Source organism: Mus caroli, unplaced genomic scaffold (genome assembly GCF_978045245.1).
Source record: "Mus caroli unplaced genomic scaffold, Mus_caroli_1 scaffold_1, whole genome shotgun sequence".
NCBI classification, from domain to species: Eukaryota; Metazoa; Chordata; class Mammalia; order Rodentia; family Muridae; genus Mus; species Mus caroli.
In genome coordinates this window covers 189,179,011-189,198,102 of record NW_028227256.1, presented here as the reverse complement: position 1 = coordinate 189,198,102, position 19,092 = coordinate 189,179,011, and the positions used below count along the sequence as shown (strand labels likewise).

The 19,092-nt window shown below is 42.7% G+C and overlaps 1 protein-coding gene across 1 annotated transcript in view; it reads left to right on the top strand.

Moving 5' to 3' along the window:
• The window catches only part of Ppp2r5a (protein phosphatase 2 regulatory subunit B'alpha), a 45,025-nt gene extending 26,862 nt beyond the window's left edge, over positions 1-18,163 (top strand). The window contains exons 3-13 of the mRNA XM_021184693.3: positions 1,256-1,357; positions 7,454-7,546; positions 10,750-10,880; positions 11,976-12,035; positions 12,797-12,905; positions 13,759-13,812; positions 15,071-15,121; positions 15,287-15,406; positions 15,492-15,619; positions 16,173-16,274; positions 17,036-18,163. Of these exons, the coding sequence (XP_021040352.2) occupies positions 1,256-1,357; positions 7,454-7,546; positions 10,750-10,880; positions 11,976-12,035; positions 12,797-12,905; positions 13,759-13,812; positions 15,071-15,121; positions 15,287-15,406; positions 15,492-15,619; positions 16,173-16,274; positions 17,036-17,168 (1,083 nt within the window). The 3' untranslated portion in view covers positions 17,169-18,163. The remainder of the gene's footprint in view (positions 1-1,255; positions 1,358-7,453; positions 7,547-10,749; positions 10,881-11,975; positions 12,036-12,796; positions 12,906-13,758; positions 13,813-15,070; positions 15,122-15,286; positions 15,407-15,491; positions 15,620-16,172; positions 16,275-17,035) is intronic.
• Positions 18,164-19,092: the final 929 nt, after the last annotated feature.

Sequence of the window (19,092 nt, the reverse complement as noted above, 5' to 3'; positions counted from 1 at the left end):
CTACAGCCATTCACCCACTACAGCCATCCCCCCACTACAGCCATCCCCCACTACAGCCATCCCCCTACTAAAGCCATCCCCCACTACAGCCATCCCCCACTACAGTCATCCCCCTATTACAGTCATCACCCATTACAGTCATCCCCCCACTACAGTCATCACCCACTACAGCCATCCCCCCACTACAGTCATCTCATCCCCCACTATAGTCATCCCCCACTACAGCCATCCCCCTACTACGGCCATCCCCCAATATAGTCATCCCCAATATAGAGTCATCCCCCCACTACAGCCATCCCCCCACTACAGCCATCCCCAATATAGAGTCATCCCCCCACTACAGCCATCCCCCCCCACCACAGCCATCCCCCCACTACAGCCATCCCCCCACCACAGTCATCCCTTCACCATAATCATCCCCTAACTAGCTCACCATTAAACATTACTAAGCTATCTGATCTGGTCTGTTCATTTGTCTTAAAAGAAATAGTCTGGGTATAGTGGCACACCTTTAATCCCAGCACTGTGGAGGTAGAGGCTGGCAGATCTTTGTGAGTTTGGGAATAATCTGGTCTATATAGTGAGTTCCAAAAAAACCCAAAAGAATTGTGGGTTGGGACCATAGTGTAGCTTTTGGTGGTGAGAAAAGGATGTGTGTGGTTACCTGGGTCCTGGCTGACACAGATGATACAGAGGAGGAAATTATAAACACTGTATGTCACTGACTCTAAAATGAATCTCAGAGCCCTTCCTTGTTTAGGGGTAATTTGTTTTTAAAGACTCAGATCTCAAAGTATTAAAACATAGGTAAGCCATCATGAGGTTTTGTGACTATAATAATAGGGAGGGTGTTTTTGTTACAGCTATGGACCATAGCTGGGTTCGAATATGGGAGGAGTTGTAGAATGACCAAATTAAAGATAGATGAAGGTGGTAACTTTAACTTTGCCTCTTGCCCGTGATCTCCTCTCTTCTCCTCCCTGATTCTGGTTTAAGAAAAGATTTGAAAAGAGTGGCTGGTGATGAAAGCATTTGGAGGTGATCTGTGATCGTTAGCTGCTTGAGGTCTAAGGAAGTCAGTTACTCCATAGAGAATCACGTATCCCTTTATGTCTTGAAGAGATTTATAGAGCTGAACTAAATTTATAGCTTTACCTTTCTTTCTGTAATAAAATGGTATTAGAATGTTTTATTTCTCACTGTTAAATTCACTTATACAGCAGAGAATATGAGCCCAAACTTAATTTCTTTTCAGATCAGTGCTAACATCTTCCGGACACTTCCTCCAAGTGATAATCCAGATTTTGACCCGGAAGAGGATGAGCCCACACTTGAGGCCTCTTGGCCTCACATACAGGTATGAACTATTAGTCTGTATTAACAATGTTTACATGTCAGTAATCTGTTGATCCTGTGGAGTTTTTAGTATTTGAGTTTTAAGCTTCATGTGCTGTCATCTGCCTGTAACCCAGTCCTTGGGGGACTGAGGCAGGAACATCACGAATTCAAAACCAGTTTCAGTTGCATAGTAAGAACCTGTCCTCCCCAGACTATAAATATGAGTCACTGAGGTGTTGCAGTGGGAAAGGGTACGTGCTGCCAAGCCTGGTGACAAAGTTCAGTCCTTGTGGTGGAATGAGAAAACGGAGTCCTGCAAGTTGTCATGTGACCTCCAGATGCAAGGCGTGACCCTTGCACTCCCCTCCCACACACTTAGAAACACAAAATAAATGTTGATTTTTTTTTCAAAAGAAAGAAAAATAAAATAATTTTATTTGTTATTTTCATTATTTTTATTATTTTATTTCAAATACATTTTCTTAACATTATTTTGTTTTCTAAAAGTCATGTTTTGTTGTTTTGAGACAATCTCTCTATGTAGCCCTGGCTGGAGTGGAACTCACTCTGTAAACCTGGCTGGCCTCAAACTCAAAGCGATCCTCTTTCCTCTGTCTCCTGAGTGCTGGGATTAAAGGCTTGTGCCGCCATAACTGGCTTAAAGTTTTCTTCGTCCTTATTTGAAGTTAGGTTGTCTGGTGTGAGTACAGCCATTCCAACTTTTGGCTGCTGTTACATGACTTATGTTCTCTATTCTTTTACTTTTAATCTCTTTGTTTCTTTTGAATCTAAACTATGTCTCTTAAAAATAGTATTTAGTTGGAGGTGCTAGTATTCGTTGTTGTTTTGTGTTTTGAGATAGGTTCTCTCTATTATGTAGCCCTGGCTGCCCTAAAGCTTGCTTGTTGACTAGGGTGGCTTTGAACTCAGAGATCTTGCCTCCTAACTGCTAGGATTAAAGGTATGCACCACCATGCCAGGCCCTTGAATTAATTTTTAATAGAATGAAGCACAAGTTCATCTGATATTTTCTGCTATACGTGGTATAAAATCAGTTTTTAAAGCATGAGATCCTCATAGCCCATGTTATGTTACTCTTTTTTTTTTTTTTTTTTTTTTTTAAATTATGTGTTGCTGGATAGTCTTTGAGAAAGACTTTTAGTTTTTGAAAATTTCAAAAGCAAAGACAGATTTTTCTATCAGGATATTTTTATATACTCATAGAAATTAACATAAGAAACTCAGCCAAGTAAACAATGTGTTTCCATTTTTCACTTGTATAATTTGAGGCCCCGCTTAAATTCCTCTGAGAGAAAATGGTTAACATTTTAGGAGATGGTAATTGCTTTCAAGATAGGATTTCTAGGGCTGGTGAGACTGCTCAGTAGATAAAAGCACATGCTGTCAAGCCTAGTGACCTCTGCTCAGTGCCGTAACCCTCGTGATGAAGAAAGCCAGCTTCCAGAGTCATCCTCTGAGCACTCTACATGTGCCTGCTCCTTCTCCCTCGCTCTCGCTCTTGCCAGATCTTACTCAAGACAAAAATCAGATTGCACAGGCACACAAGCAATTTATTTCATCTATGGTCTGTGTATGTCTAAAATTTTACACTCTTGAGTTACTAAAGTTTGGTATAGCATTTAAATTTGGTAATGAAATGTTTGGGGGCAATCTGAAGCTACTTAGGGTTCCAGGATGATGATGTCATGTATTTAAGCAGGTTTTACGATGGAATATAAAGCTGCTCCAAGTGAGATCACAGAATGTTGCCACGCTGGAAAAAGGTGCTCAGTGGAAGGTTCCCGTTGTGCCTCTGTACACCTTAGAGATCTGTTTAGGACATTTTTAGTTGTGAGTAGGTGCTATTCTAATGATCTTTGCTGACCTCTGTGTATGGCAGGGGAGGCTTGCAGTGTTGCCCAGGCTGGATTTGAACTCTTGGGCTTAGGTGATCTCTTGTCTCAGCTTCCTCAGTAGCTGGGGATACAAATGTTTGCTGCCCTGTCCAGCATATGTTTTGTTGTTTCATTTTGAGATTGTATTTTAATTATAATGTGTCTTCCTTCCAGACCCTCCCATATACTACCTTTCCCCACTGTCCTTCAAATTGATGGCTTTTTCATCAGTTGTTATTAAGTACGAATGTTACTTGTATGCATGTTTTCAGGGCTGGCTGTTTAGCACTGTATAGTTGGTGTGCTTGTCCCTGGGGGGACCCCGTCTCCCACTCCCAGCTTCACGCCCGTAGTTCTGTGTGGTGTCGAGGCCTTACAGGCTTTTCTCTTTCTCTGTCCAGTTTGCCACGGCTGTGTCTTAAGTTTTGTTCAGTGGATGGAAGAGCAGAGAGAAGACATCCAGGCTGGACATATTTAAACTGCTTAGTATTTTGCAGAATCTCTGTCTTGCTTTCTCAGATGTTTAGAGAGAGGAATTCATAGAGAATTGGGCTTCTATTGCTGCTCATTGTGCCCAGGCGATGTTCTAAACATGTAGTATAAACTATGTGGTATAATATATAGATGCTCTCCTTTATGAATTCTTTCATGGAACAAATTGTTTAAAATTCCTTCACATCACTTTCCTATTAACAGACTTTGGAAAGCACGTGGTCACCATATTCCTCGGAAAGGGCCTTTTGTATACCTATACTCATTAAAACTGCTTCTCAGTCTTTTCTTCTCTGGGTCAGATGGTTCCAGTTTCGCTAGCTTATATAGGTTTATTTTGAGATTCTTTAGTGTTCGTCCTGTTTTCTGGTGGCCCTGTATTGGATTACCTTAGGAAAGGCACTTTCAGAACTGAGTAGCACAATGGAGGCTGGGTGTGGTGTACATGCTTGGTAGAGTACATGCCGCGGTAGACTCCATGCCCTAGATCTGCTGTTAGAGTTGTACCCTGTATGAGGTACCCTGTACCCCAGCATCAGGAAGGTGACACAGAGCCTCCAAAGTTCACACTCATTATCAGTTATTTTAATTTTGTGTTCAAGACCAGCCTGGGCTACATGAGACACTGTTTCAAAAGTCTGAGCAGTGCAGCTTCTCTGTATCTCTTGTCTTTGGGGTGTAGGGTGTGCCATTGCATTAATGCTGAAGCTGTTGGTGAGTGTTCTAAGATTTTTGTTTTTGCTCTAAGATTCTTAAAGGCAAATTATAATTCTTCATATGGACATAGAGAAACTTCAGTAAATGCTCAGAAACAGTCTTATAAACTGTTTTTGTTTTTGTTTGTTTGTTTTTTCGAGACAGGGTTTCTCTGTGTAGCCCTAGCTGTCCTGGAACTCACTCTGTAGACCAGGCTGGCCTCGAACTCAGAATCCACCTGCCTCTGCCTCCCAAGTGCTGAGATCAAAGGCGTGAGCCACCACTGCCTGGCAAAACTGTGATTTCATATAGCTATTAAATACTCAAGCCTCCATTGTGTGTTTCTGACATTGGGAGTAAAGAAGGTACCACAAAGCAACCCCCCTAAGACTCTAATGCCTGCATGTTTTACGGTTCATGCCCAGAAATGAACATTCTTAGTCAGATGTGATAGGTTCAGGAAGAAATAATGTAGGAAGAGGGAGTGAGTGGCTCTGGGAACGATCTTCATTCCTAGGAGATGGTCTCACGGTGATGAAGACTCTCAGCTCTGTAGGCCAGTGGTTTCTTCCGTCTGTTTATAATACTCAGGCAGCATGTGTTAAATAAGTAGCCTTTGACCTCTCCTCAGTGCTGCTGAGTTGGCTCCTGACCGCAGGCATTTACATCTAGACTAGTCATTTCATGTGCATTGTTGTTGGGGAAATTATGTAGATGAAAATTATTTTAAAAATTAGGAATCTGAAGAGATGGCTCAGCAGTTAAGAGTTGACACTGACAGCTCTTACAGAGGACCCAGGTGTGAGTCCCAGCAACCAGCATCACAGCTCCAGTTCCAAGGAGACATGACTCCCTCTTCTGGCCTCCTTAGGTATTACATGTACACGGTGCACAGACAGGTGCAGGCAAAACACCCACACATAAACTAATATAATTTTAAAAAATAACCGCTGGGCAGTGGTGGCACGCGCCTTGTAAGTCTCCCAAGGGGTGCGCTGGTTCTCTGCAAAGTTACGTGATGGAAGGCCTTTGTTGTGCTATCAGCACAGCTACAGTTTAACTCTACAGGGCACTCCAGGCTCACGCTGGGGCCTGTTTGTGCCCCAAAGCAAAATTATTTTTATTATGTTCTTAATGCACAATTAACATTAAAAAATTTTGTATCTCTCAATCAAACTTTGGTCCCTGTGCCCAGGTGGGTAAGGTGCATTTAAACTTTGTAGCCCTAGTTGGCCTGGAACTCACTATGTAGATCAGGCTTTGAACTCACAGAGATCCACCTGCCGTTGCCTCCAAAGTGCTGGGATTACAAGTGGACCACCATACCTGCTTAGATTTAAAAAAAAAAAAAAAAGTATTTTTGTATGTGTGCGTAGGCATGCATGTGTCCATGTGTGTTATCACACGAGTGCAGGTGCCCACAAAGACCAGACAAGGGCATCAGAGTCCCTGAAACCGGAGCTAACAGGCCCTTGTGAGTTGCCTCCTGTGGGTGTTGGAGACTGAGCTTTGGTGCTTAACTGCTGAGCCGCCCCGACACATCCATACCTTGTCCGGCTTTTCACACAGGTGCTAAGGATCCAGATTCCAGTCCTCACACTTGTGAGGCAAGAGATTTAACCATTGAGCTATCTCCCTAGACCCCCAAAGGTTTAAGTGACCTTGTACTTCGGGATCTAATTCTCTTGTATTTTTAGGATGCTTAATTGATATGTTTGCTTATAAATTAAGTTGTACCTTGAGGCCAGTTTCTTACCTTTCATAGCTATTAGGTTGTTTGTTTTTTTTTACCCCAAGACAGTGTTTCTGTGTATAACCACACTGGCTGTGCTGGAACTCATTCTGCAGACCAGGCTGGCTTTGAACCTTTAGAGTTCTGCATTCTGAATGCTGGGATTAAAGGTGTGCATCACCACTGCCTGACTACAATTTTAAAAGACTAGCCATGCTTTCTCCTTGATTACTTTAGTTCTGACTTGCAGTGATAAGGTGCACCGTGCTGTCATACAGGCTGCGTGGGACTTCTTGGTACAAGACTCACCCATGTGTCTGGTTTGTTTGTTCTGGAGTACAGTTCCTTCTCAGGCCTGTGCTTCTATGGTTTTGTTTGTTACTCTCCAGGTGTGCTGCTTTCTATTTCAATTTTCATGTTCTGCTTGTGTGTGTGTGTACACATGTGTAGGTCAGACAGCCAACCCATGGAAGTCTTTTTTTTTTTTTTTTTTTTTTTAATACCTTCCACTATGTTGTTGGGTCCTGAGAATTGTACTCAGGTCAGTTGTTAGTGGCAAGTTTTGTTACCTTCTTGAACCACCTTACTAGATCCTCTACCCTAGTTTAATAGGAAGACTTGATTTTTATAACTGGTATGATCACACTGCCCGCTCTCATTCTGAGCCTGTGCTTAAGGGACTCCAGGGGATGGGGGGACATTAACTTGATACCTTGGGCACTTCGATTGGTTCTAGCACTCATAAATTCCGAGCATTCAATGAGTGGTGCAGAAATACAACCCTCACTGACTGTGGCTCAGGAGACTGCTTAGTGATGAACACCATGACCAAGAACAGTCTAGGAGGAGAGGGTACCTGTCAAGGAAGGATTTAAGGACCAGAGACTGGAACAGATGCCAATGCCACAGAAAAACACTGCTTACTGGCTTGCTCAGTTTATTTTCTTACACACCTCAGAACCACGGGCCCAGGGATGGTACTATCCAGATCAGATTAATCAAGAACATGCCCCAAAGAATTGCTACAGGCTATCTGATGGAGACATTTTTATCAGTTGACTTCCTCTTCCCAGATAATTGTAGCTTGTGTCAATTTGATAAAAAGCCAATCAGGAGAAAAGCTAAACTGTAAAAATAAAGGTTCTTTAAAACTTTGTTTCTAGAAACAGTTACCAACTCAGTCTAGTAAGAAAGGTGGTTGGTTTTTTTGTTTGTTTGTTTGTTTTTGTTTTTTGTTTTCCGGAACTGTAATTGAGAATATTATCAACACCATTTTGCCTTTACTTACCTTCTCACACAGTTGGTGTATGAATTCTTCTTGAGATTCTTGGAGAGTCCTGATTTCCAGCCCAGCATTGCAAAGCGATACATCGATCAGAAGTTTGTCCAACAGGTAAGGGACTCTTAGATCTCAAATGTTTGTATCCATGCACTGGCTATTAATAGTTGTTTTTAAGAGTAATTGATTTAGTGGTCTGGAGAAAAAGCTCAGGGGTTAAGAGCAGTGATTGTTCTTCTAGAGGAGCCAGGTTCAATCCCCAGCAGCCATGTGGCAGCTCACAACTGTTGGTGAGTCCAATTTCAGAGGGGCTGGCACCCTCACAAAGACGTACATGCAGGCAAAATGGCAATGAAAAAAAAAGGGGGGAATAGTCATTTAAACATATTCAGTAATTATTCTTGACAAAGTAAAAGCAGCTTCCAAGGTTGGCAAGACACCGGGGTCAAAGTACTTGCTGTTGTTCCAGAAGCTGTGTTTGATTCTCAGCACCCAAGTCTGGCAGCTCACAAAAGCCTGTGAATCCCAATTCTAGAGGATCAGATGCCATCTTCTGGCCCCCACACACGCTCACTCTTCTTTTGAGTAGCTTTCAGAAGTTGAGTTTTATATCCAGAGTGTGCACCCAGTGAAATTAGTCAAACTGCCCTTTCTGCAGTACCTCAAAGTTCGGGATTTAAGACTTTGACTTGCCGTGTTTTAATCATTGTGACTGAGCTGTATGTAGATGTCTTTCTGTACACCTAGCATCTGAACACCAGCTGCTTGTCTCCACCCATCCCATTCTCCCTTTAAACCACAGGTTCCTTAAGCCACAGTTAAAATAAAATGGGACCTTGAGAGGAGATAGCTGAGCACATGGAATGAATGCCTTCTTGGTTTTTAGAAACGGGTATTACTTCTATTTCTGGACACTAACATGCAATTAATTTCTAAGAATGTACCCTTTTTTTTTTTCATTGTCAAGATCCTTAAAGACTTAACAGCCTCTCTTCGGTCGTTTGAAATTGTCTGGCCCTAGACAGAACTGTCAAGTGAACCATTCTATTTCCATTTTCCCTTTTAAAGCCATAATCATTATGTAACCTTGTTAGGAATCTGATGCTGAGAGAACAATTTGACTCCATTGTGAAGACCTTTCAGACCACTGCTGGGTGTTCTGGATGATAAAGATGCTACATACTGGGGCTGGAGAGGTGGCTCAGAGGTTAAGAGCACTGACTGCTCTTCCAGAGGTCCTAAGTTCAATTCCCATCAACCACATAGTGGCTCACAACCATCTGTAATGGGATCTGATCTTCTGGTGTTTCTGAAGAGAGCAACAGTGTACTCACATACATAAAATAAACAAATCTTTTAAAAAATATTCCATATATTTTGAACAGTTCTGGCTCATATATGGTAAATCTCTGCCTGCCTATCCCTTCAAGAGCCCTTCATAAACTACATAAGACTAGATGTCCGCTAACAGTACAGCGTACACACCAACCAGAGGTAAAGTCAGTCCAAATACAACGGGGCCTTTGGCGCAATTGCAGATAAACAAACGCACATTTACTTTCTTGTATGGTTCGCCTGTGGAGTGTACTCAGGCTCTTGTGAAGCCACACACCTTAGACTGTATCTCTGATGACAGCAGATTGAGGGGACCGTGAATTAGTGCTGCAGTAACCTGGTACTCTAGGGACTGCTGGGCTTCTCTGAGGAGAGCCAGGAGAAGCCCAATAGAGCAGGAACGGTTTGCTGCCTTCTACCTCAAACTCCTGAAGTATCTGGAAAGCCAAGGCCATTAACTCTCTGATTCCAACAGTTCCGTGTACTGCACACAGCTGCCTCTCGGAGGTATTGGGGTTGTGCGGTGTGCTTCTGAAAACTACTGTGTGAGAAGTCTCAGCTTTTGAAAGTTAAAACTCAGAAGAGTAGAAGAGATTTATGTTAAAAGAGTTGGGAGCGGGGGGGGGGGGGGGAGGATGGCGGCACACTGCATAATTTAAATTTATGTTCAAATAAGATAATCGCCCAAGAAAACTAAGATATATTCGTTGTTTTTTGTGACACAGACCTCTGTCATTGGATACTTCATCAATGTTATGCTTATTGTAAAAAGAGCCCACATCCAGTGCCACGCAGCTTGTAAATGGCACAGTCTGGATTTGAACTAGAGCAGTGTCACCCTTCGTAATGCTGCGGCCCTGTGTTGTAGTGACCCCTAGCCATAAAATTATTTTATTGTACTTCATATCTGTAATTTCGCTGCTGTTGTGAATCATGGGATCCCCAAATGGGTCATGAGCCACGGCTTGAGAACCATGGAACAGGACCTTCTGATTTTGACTGAATTATTCTTAAAAATAGTTTGAGGGCAACAGAGCCAGAAAAACCAGGTTTCCTGGCATGAGTATATTATTTCTAATCAGGTTTATTTAATTACAATACTTCAAAATATGTCTAGATTTGAAACTCAGAGCTAACAACTGCTGTTGAGCTTCGTGCCCCCTTAGAGCTAAATCTGCGTTGAACAAAACCATCTCAAGTAAAGCAACATCAGAAACATGAATTTAAGGCTAAAATGAGAAGGCTAGCCATTCCTAATTATGATCATTTGGACCAGTGCTTTGTAGGTATTTTTGGCTGGAGCCTCGCGCAGTATCTTAACCTAGCCAAAAATGAGTGCAAACCACAAGGAAGTTGCTTGTTTTAGGCACGTGAGCGTGACTTATCAGTGCCTCAGAATGTCTGCTTGGGTTTGGAATCTGCACAGAAAGAATGAAGAAAGAGCTTGCCACCTTCCCTGGCTATGCCCAGCACTCAATTTAGAACAGAAAGGTCCGTGCAGTTCTGGAAGACTCTTACGCATTTGGAGATGTTCAAGGCAATCTCACCATGGAACTTTCGAACAGCCTGGACTCCAAATATCAGGACTCTGGAAGGCAGAGGCAGGAAGATTGCAAATTCAAGGCCAGCGTGGGTTACATTATGAGTCTCAGTCTCAAAAATAAATAAATAAAAATAGTAAGTTTTATTAAAAAAAAAAAACATTAAACATAACACTAAAAATTATTCTAGGAAAGAATTTTAAAGTCACTGGCAAGGTTAAAAAATTGTATTTTTAGAAAGTGTTTATATTCTTTCAAACAATACAAAGAATTATGAATTTAGTGAAAATATTTATACTTTTCCTAGTTTCATTTATTTAGCAAAGATAAAAATCTAGTAAGGCAGAATATTTCATAGGTTATCTTACAATCAGAATTAGAAAAAAGAGCGGTTTTAGCTCGATTGTTTTTTTAAAGTAATTTGTCAGATTTCTCTTCAAGCTCCTGGAGCTTTTTGATAGTGAAGATCCACGGGAGCGCGACTTCCTGAAGACCGTCCTGCATCGGATTTACGGCAAGTTCCTTGGCCTGAGAGCGTTCATCAGAAAGCAGATTAACAACATTTTCCTCAGGTAAATTCATCACTGAGAGCAGTCTCCCCCTCATACCTTCTCTTGAGCCAAGCTCCTTCAGCTGAAACCCGACAGAGCTGATGGCACCTCAGGCATCCCTGCCCACTCCATGGTTCTCACACGTGGCAGCCTAACGTAGAACCCTGCCACCTTTACCATCAGCAGTGGTAGCAGGACAGTGTTGGATGGGTGACTGTGTTTGAGTTGAAAGAATAATTAGCTCAAACTCTGAAATTTTTTTTTTTTTTAAACAATCACTATTTAAGCCAGTACCTGTAGAAGTGCTTCCTTTGGACGGGTCTGATAAAGCTAATTAAAATCTGTTTGGGACCATGGTTTAAATACTGGTGAAACCTGTGCTTCACATCAGACTTCACATTCCTATCTGTGTTTCAAGTTCGTTTTCCTTTATGTCAATTGTTGAGGATGCAAAGTTAGGCTAGCATGGGAGATGGGAGGGAGCTGTTGCCTCCCCTAGTCTTAAATCAGTGTTCCATCTCCTCAGCTCTGCAGCCCTGTGTCACCCCCAACTCATGCTGTCATTTAATTTAAAGGCAGTTGTGATAGTAGATAACTAGATAGCCTATGTCAGTTCCTGTCTAAAGTTTCTGAACAGTTGAAAAAATGGACTCCCTTTCCTCGGATTTTTATGTGAATAGTGGTCTCCTACTTTGAAACGGTTTCTTTAGGCAATCCGTCTTTCTTATATATTAAGCGTAATATAACGATCAACGATCCCGGTGGAACAATACTGTTGTTCTCATGTGGCAGATTTTAGCAGAGGACTGTGTGACTCAGGAAATAGATCCTGTGTTGTTACTGCTCTCAGTTTGGGCTGGGATGTAGCTCATTTGGTGCTGTGGTGGCACACACCTGTAGTGCCAGCAGGGTCAGATGGTCAGGACTGGCTACACAGCAAGCTTAAAGGCAGTTTGGCAGTCTCAAAACAAAACAAAGAGTCTGGTGTGAACCAGAAGCCTCGAGGCTGAGCAGTCACTGCTTGCTTTTACTGCTGCCTTGGGCTGAGTTTCTTCACCCTCCTGCCAGTTCTTTGGTGTTTACATTTTATTACATCTATCTTTACTTCAAATTCAGGTTTATATATGAAACGGAACATTTCAATGGTGTGGCTGAGCTCCTGGAAATACTGGGAAGGTAGGTCAGGGGTGGGGTTTTGTTATTTTTTTTTTAAGAATTAAGTTACTGAAAGAGTATTTTATATACAAAACAGCTGGAGTTGAAATGAATTCCTATTTGAGAGTTTAGAGCACAATGCTAGATGTCCTGGGCTCAATCCCTAACAGAGCGTGTGTGTGTGTGTGTGTGTGTACACACACATACACTGTTGTGTGTTGCTGGATCTACATAGCCTTGCCCCTTGGAAGTTCTTCCCAGCTGGAAGCCGGGAAGAGATGAAGTTGTCATTCATTCCATAAGACATTCACTACAAAAATTCTTACCCAAGCTGGGCAGTGGTGGCACAAGCCTTTAATTCCAGCACTTGGGAGGCAGAGGCAGGCGGAGGGGAGAGGGAGAGGGAGAGAGAGATCTTACCCAAATGTTGATGGGCCATCCCCAATCTAACTTTTCCTTTAGAAGTGTCTTCGGTGTTCTATACACATGTTCTTTCTGTTCACTACATACCAGTAATGATAGCATTATCTTAATTCCAGATTATTCAGAAATGTCAGGGAAACTACCCGATTATCACTGTGCATGCTGGGAATTCTAACAGCATTGAGACAGTCACTCCTGTTGCTTTAAGGAGGGAAATTAAAGGCAGCTGTGCAGAATTCTGTAGTGACCGTGTAGATGTCAGATTACAGGCTGCCCTACAACTCCCCAGTGCTGTAGGTAGTGTAACTTGTGGAATCAAAGTGACTACTTAACCCTTCCCTGCCTTTTCTTCCCTCCAGTATCATCAATGGCTTTGCATTGCCACTGAAAGCAGAGCATAAGCAGTTTCTAATGAAGGTTCTTATTCCTATGCATACTGCAAAAGGATTGGCCTTGTTTCATGCACAGGTAAATTTCAGAACAATTACAAATGGATATTTCCAAAAACAAATATAAAGGCAAAAAAATTGAGAGATATTAAGGTGCTAGTTTCTTGTAAAATTAAAGAATGTGCTTTGGCAAAATTTTTATTATGAGTTTGTTTACATACTACTACTGCGGTTTTAACTTAGATATAGAAAAGATTATCAAGGGCTGGCGAGATGGCTCAGTGGGTAAGAGCACCGACTGCTCTTCCGAAGGTCCTGAGTTCAAATCCCAGCAACCACATGGTGGCTCACAACCACCCGTAATGAGATCTGAGGCCCTCTTCTGATGCGTCTGAAGACAGCTACAGTGTCCTTAATAAATCTTTGGGCTTGAGTGAGCAGGGACTGAGCAAGTGGGACCACCAGAGCAACCGGAGCAAGCAGAGGTCCTAAAAATTCAATTCCCAACAACCATATGAAGGCTCACAACCAGCTGTACATGTACTCATATACATAAAAATAAATAAATAAATCTTAAAAAAAAAGAAGAAAGAAGTTAAAAAATTTATCAAAAGTTTACTTCTTATATTTAGGTCTGGGACGTAAATTACTTAGTTGTGTGACCCCGAATGAATCTCACAGAGATGCAGAATGACGTTAATGATCTATTAGGTCTTGGTCACTGTTAGCATTAGCACTGGAAGACTAAATGGGTGTTCGTAAGTTAATTAAGTCTAGAGCTAACAATATGTTGAACTTAGAACTTTAATAAGAATATATTCATCTCATACTGCAACTTAGAACTGGAGTGACATTTTGTGTTAGTGTGAAATTATCCCGTTATCCCTAATGTTACGTCACTAACGTCTCTTAAACTTGCCTCTTCCCGTTAGCTGGCGTACTGTGTTGTGCAGTTCCTGGAGAAAGACACAACGCTGACAGAGCCGGTGAGTGTTGAGTTCCTGTTCATGCGCTTGTCTGGCCTCTGGTGTTTCATTGCAGCCTGGGTAGTCAGTTCTCACACAGAGAGCAGCTTCTGGTTGCCTGAGAATGGAGCATGCTCGAGGGCAGGAGGCATAAACTGAGGGACTGATGGGTAAGATGTAGGTGAGATCCAGAGACAACGGTGAACTCTTAGCCCTCCTCACTCAATCCTTCTGTCACTTCTTACGGTGAGAACACACTGAGACCCAGAACCATTCCCTTGAGTTTTGTTCAGAAATAAAAACATTAGAAGTGTTTCCTCACCTTCAGCAGTTTGGAGTCCAGGCTTAGAAATACTTAGTCATTGAGAAAAGTGATTAAGATGAGCTGGTGAGAGAGCAGAAGGCTCAGAAGCTCAGCCCTAATGAGCTCTGTAACCTTTAGCCTAGCTGATCTAGAACTGTATTTAGCCTAGACTGGCCGCAAACTTGTGATCCTCCTGCCTCAGCCTCCTAAATGTTGGGATTTTGAGCTCACCCAACTCACTATACAAACCATTGATTGTACCCTTAAGTAAAATGAGTGTTTTGGTAGAATGCTTTCTAAGCACTTTAAATATAAGTACTGAAACTGAAGGACTAGAATTCATGTATTTAGGCTAACCATAGGGGTGCTTGAAATTTGATATGCATGGCCTAATTGTTGAAATAGACGGTCTCCTTTTAACATCTCATTTTGCCCTGATTTTGTCAGCCATAAAACAGGTTCAGGCACTCTAGATAATGAGAATTATCTGTTAGAAGTACCTGTGATTAGCTGAGGCTTGAGCCCAGTTGGTAGGGCGGTGGCGTAGCATGCACCGGGCCCTGGGTTCAATCCCCAGTTACTTACACGGTCTTGAAGAAACAAAAATGTTCTCGTAGAATAACTTCCTTCACACCAGACATCATTTTCTTGTGCTGTAAGTGTCCACTCACGTTGGTCCCGTTCCATGAAGACCACAGACTTTGCTCAGCCTTATAGTACCTAGAGCAGTGTCTGGCACGGCCCAGGCTCAAGTCCACAGCTAAGTAGGGATTTTCATGTGCTGAGGGCTGAATGCTTGACGTCAGAATGAGTAAAGTATCTTGGTAGCTAGTAGAAGTGATAAGGTCTGGCTGTGTCCCAGGCTGCTCTAGAACTTGGAATTCTCCTGCCTGGGTACCTCCAAGTGCTAGGATTGTAGACGTGTACCACACACCCAATTGTTGAATTCATTCTAAACTTTGCTGGTTTTTGTAGGTGATCAGAGGACTGCTGAAATTTTGGCCAAAAACATGCAGTCAGAAAGAGGTGGGTTTTAATAATGATAAAAATAAATGCATTTACATCAAGACTTTGCAATCTTGACCTGCTCTGTGAACTGTACCCATTTCCCAATGTACTGATTTGCCTTGTCCACATTAGCATCGTCTGTAAATTTTTTAAAAGGAAAAAAAAATTTTTTTTTAAACCTAGGTGATGTTTTTAGGAGAAATTGAAGAGATCTTAGATGTCATTGAACCAACACAATTCAAAAAAATCGAAGAGCCGCTTTTTAAGCAGATATCCAAGTGCGTCTCCAGCTCTCATTTCCAGGTAGCAGCTTCCCTTCTCTGTGACATTCTGCTTGTTGTGCCATCCTTTTTCCCTGCGGATTTTGAGGTCTCTGGTGTCTTTTTAGGTTGCAGAAAGAGCACTATACTTCTGGAATAATGAATATATTCTTAGTTTGATTGAAGAGAATATTGATAAAATCCTGCCAATCATGTTTGCCAGCTTGTATAAAATTTCCAAAGAACACTGGAATCAGTAAGTTTCTGTTGTTGGTTTCCATTTAACATACAGTCTAAGTAGCACAGGCTAGCCTTGAACTCGGGCTCTTGGCTCAGCCTCAGCGCTGAGATTGCAGGCGTGTGCTTCACGTGTCTTTGTTAGTTGAAGCCTGGACAGATCTGTAACCTATACTGAAGGTGAGTGTCACAGTTGTAGACACTGCTTATCCTTATAAAGCTGTCTATGGATGCTCCTCAGCAAATGGTCTAACCAGCTTGCGGTCCAGTGCCATCGGCTGAGCCAGCTGTATCCGGCCCCCCCAAGCTAGGAGCTGAGGACCAAAGGGAGACATGGCATTCAGACATTCTGACTTCTGTGACATTTTTATCTTGCTACCCAGGGTCTAGGATGAGACTACAAAACTCACATGAAGAGAACCAGAATATTGTATCTACATAGGAAGAGAGTAGACATTAGAATCTCTGGCCTGTGTGACCAGACTGTTTGCACTTTAGTTCTAGCATCTGGCATTAATTATGCATTCAGTGTTGCTGGCCTCTAACCCAGAACTGTCTTCTCTTTCTTTCAGGACTATTGTAGCACTGGTGTACAATGTGCTGAAAACCCTCATGGAGATGAACGGCAAGCTTTTTGATGACCTTACAAGTTCCTACAAAGCCGAAAGACAGAGGTACTTGATGAGTTTTGAAAATTCTGTGTTACTCAGTTCAGAAAGGTCCATCTCTTAGTCGTTGGATCTATGGTGAATATGTTAGGCATTCTAATTTGGAAGCCCCTGAGCACTCCAGCCATTGTCCAGTAAAGTAATCCCGGTATTTTTGTACATTTGTTAAGACTTTCCTCCTCTAACAGTTAGACTGTGGTTTAAGTGCGGATCATGTTCGTCCAGAGCTCAGCGGAGACGTAAGATTTTTCCCGAGAGCTTGATAGTCCTGGTGCTGTGGACCATCAGAGAGGTATCTGAAGTCAGCACGCTGTCAGGAAGCGAGTCTGAGCTCTGTGACTTTAAGGCCAGGAAGACACAAACAAAAACCTCACAAGGTTCAGGTAGAAATTAGAACCACGATCCAAGTCCACAAAGCAACAGGCAGGAGAGGTGTGTGGGAACGAAGACCTAGAAATAAAAGCCCTCGTTTACAGCCTGTGCTTTACTCGTCTAGTTTTGAGGATCACTCAGAGTTTGAGCAGAAACTGACGGGTGGGCAGGTTGCCTTTCTGCTGGTATTGGAAGGGCGGGGCTTCTACCTCTCCCTAGGAGGCCTGAGTGTTAACTGTAGCTGACCTAGAGGCCTCGAGTGACTACGGTGAATTAGTGCCATGTAATACCACGCATGTCACAGAAGCCACGGGCATTGTAATGCTCACTCCCCACAAAGCCACCAACCAGTGTCTTTCCTGAGCTTCCCATTAAAACTGCTGATCTCTCTACAGAGAGAAGAAGAAAGAACTGGAACGGGAAGAGTTATGGAAAAAACTAGAGGAGCTGCAGCTGAAGAAGGCTCTAGAGAAACAGAACAATGCTTACAACATGCACAGTATTCGCAGCAGTACCAGTGCCAAATAAAGATCAGCTCCCCCTGCTGGGCGGTCGTTTTGTACACCTTTTTTTTTTTTTTTTTGAATATATAAAAACTTCAGAGCAGACCTCATCAGTATAATATAATTAGGAGGCCAGTTTTTCCTGGCAAGCGTAAAAGCGAAAGAATTATGGACTAAAACATAGCCCTGTGCTGTATCATGGCCACAGTATATTGTAAACTGTCTAATCATGGATTGTGTCACTGTCTCTGTTGAGGTGATCGTAGGAGTGGCAAGCGTGTGTTGCAACTTGAGCCCAGTTGTGCTGCACACACAGATGAAGCCGTCCTCTGCACACTTCCTTTATCATGTGTTTTCACCGTGCTGCACACCTTGGTGCTGCACACCTTGAGTACATCTGAGGAAAGAGCCTTCGTAAGATAAGCGGAGGTGTTGCCCTTCCCTCACCTCTCCTAGAGAGGTGTGGGCGGGAGACAAGAGCCCAGCCTCATTAACGACACTGCCATACTCTGGGTTTCACAACATCTTACATTTCCAAGCTTCTGAAGCACAAAGTATTAAAGTTGGGGGAAAAGTAAACCAAAATTCTGATGTTCCTAAATCCCCCCTTCAGCAGCGGCACCCGGAGCGTGTGCAGAGCAGCACAGGCCTCGGGTGGACCCGAGGCTCACCTCCTTCATTCCTCTCCTCCAAGGCTGGAGGCAGGGCCTTCCCAGTCCTCACCCTGCCAGTCCCCAGGCCTGCCTGCCTGCAGGGTGGAGCTCTGGGTCCCTCCCACAGTGTGATGCAGACTGCTAGCTATCACTGCCTGGCTTTATTTAAAGGAACTGCAGCAGGTGTCCTCAGAGTTGACTATGTAGAACCCTTGTCTGTTTTACCTGGTCAGGTATTTTTCACACTTGTTACTAGTACCATTCCAGCCTCTTGCCTTGCAGTTGTATGGAAAACTGTTTTATAATGAGAGATCTTCACTGGGGATTGAGCAGCATTTAATAAAGTCTATGTTTGTATTTTGCCTTATGTCATTTGCTCTTTTGTCTCTGGAAGATATTTATATTGGAAAATTGTAACTTACGGATGTTCTCTAATTAGAATTAGGATGTTTGTGGTCCATGGGTTAGGAGTCTAACCATTTAAACAATCTTTTCATAAAATCTCAAGCTTCTTGTCCCTCCATGTTCTAGGACAGTTTAACATTAAAGCTAGTTTTAACTAAAACGGGAAATCTCAGAATCCATGACAGTAGCAGTTCTGGGAAAGGCAGGGAGACTGTAACATGGTTTCAACTAAACACCAGTTTAGAAGGATCACAGGGTTTTTGTGGCTGTGACAGCAACCTCCATGACCTCTGGACAAACTCCCTTGTAATACAGTGGCCTGTAATTTTTGCTCTCTTTTCAAGCAGTGGGCATTCCAGGGAGGGCCACTGCTGCAGTCCAGTGAGGCTGCTCCCTTTAGGACTCTGCAGAATAGCCCTGGGCAACCCACACAAAACACAGGGTTGCCTTTCCAGAAAGTGGAAGTTGGGTTTTTATTCTATGAATAGGCAAAAATACTTCCTAGTTATCTAAAGCAAAATTAAAAGCAGCTCAGCTTTCACAATACAGGAAAATAAAGCTTTTAGTGTTCACTGAGGCAGATATTTACCTACTGAAGTGCTATGCAACTGTGAACTTTAAGGGCCCTGCATGGTAAGCACACATCCTGTGACTGGGCTGCACCCTTGCCCCTCGACTTTCTGTCCTTCACATATTTTTAATGCCACTGATGCTTCATGCTGGGCATTTGTGCTAAAATGGTGTTTTATAATAAAAGTTTTAGGCTAAAAATCTAAATTCTTGTATATATGTGAGACAAAAGTAGCAGGAATAGTTCACAGTCCAAGTTTATTTCTAGGGACTTGGGCAAAACAGTTTCTTGCTGCTAATTTAGAGACAAAAATGTCCTTA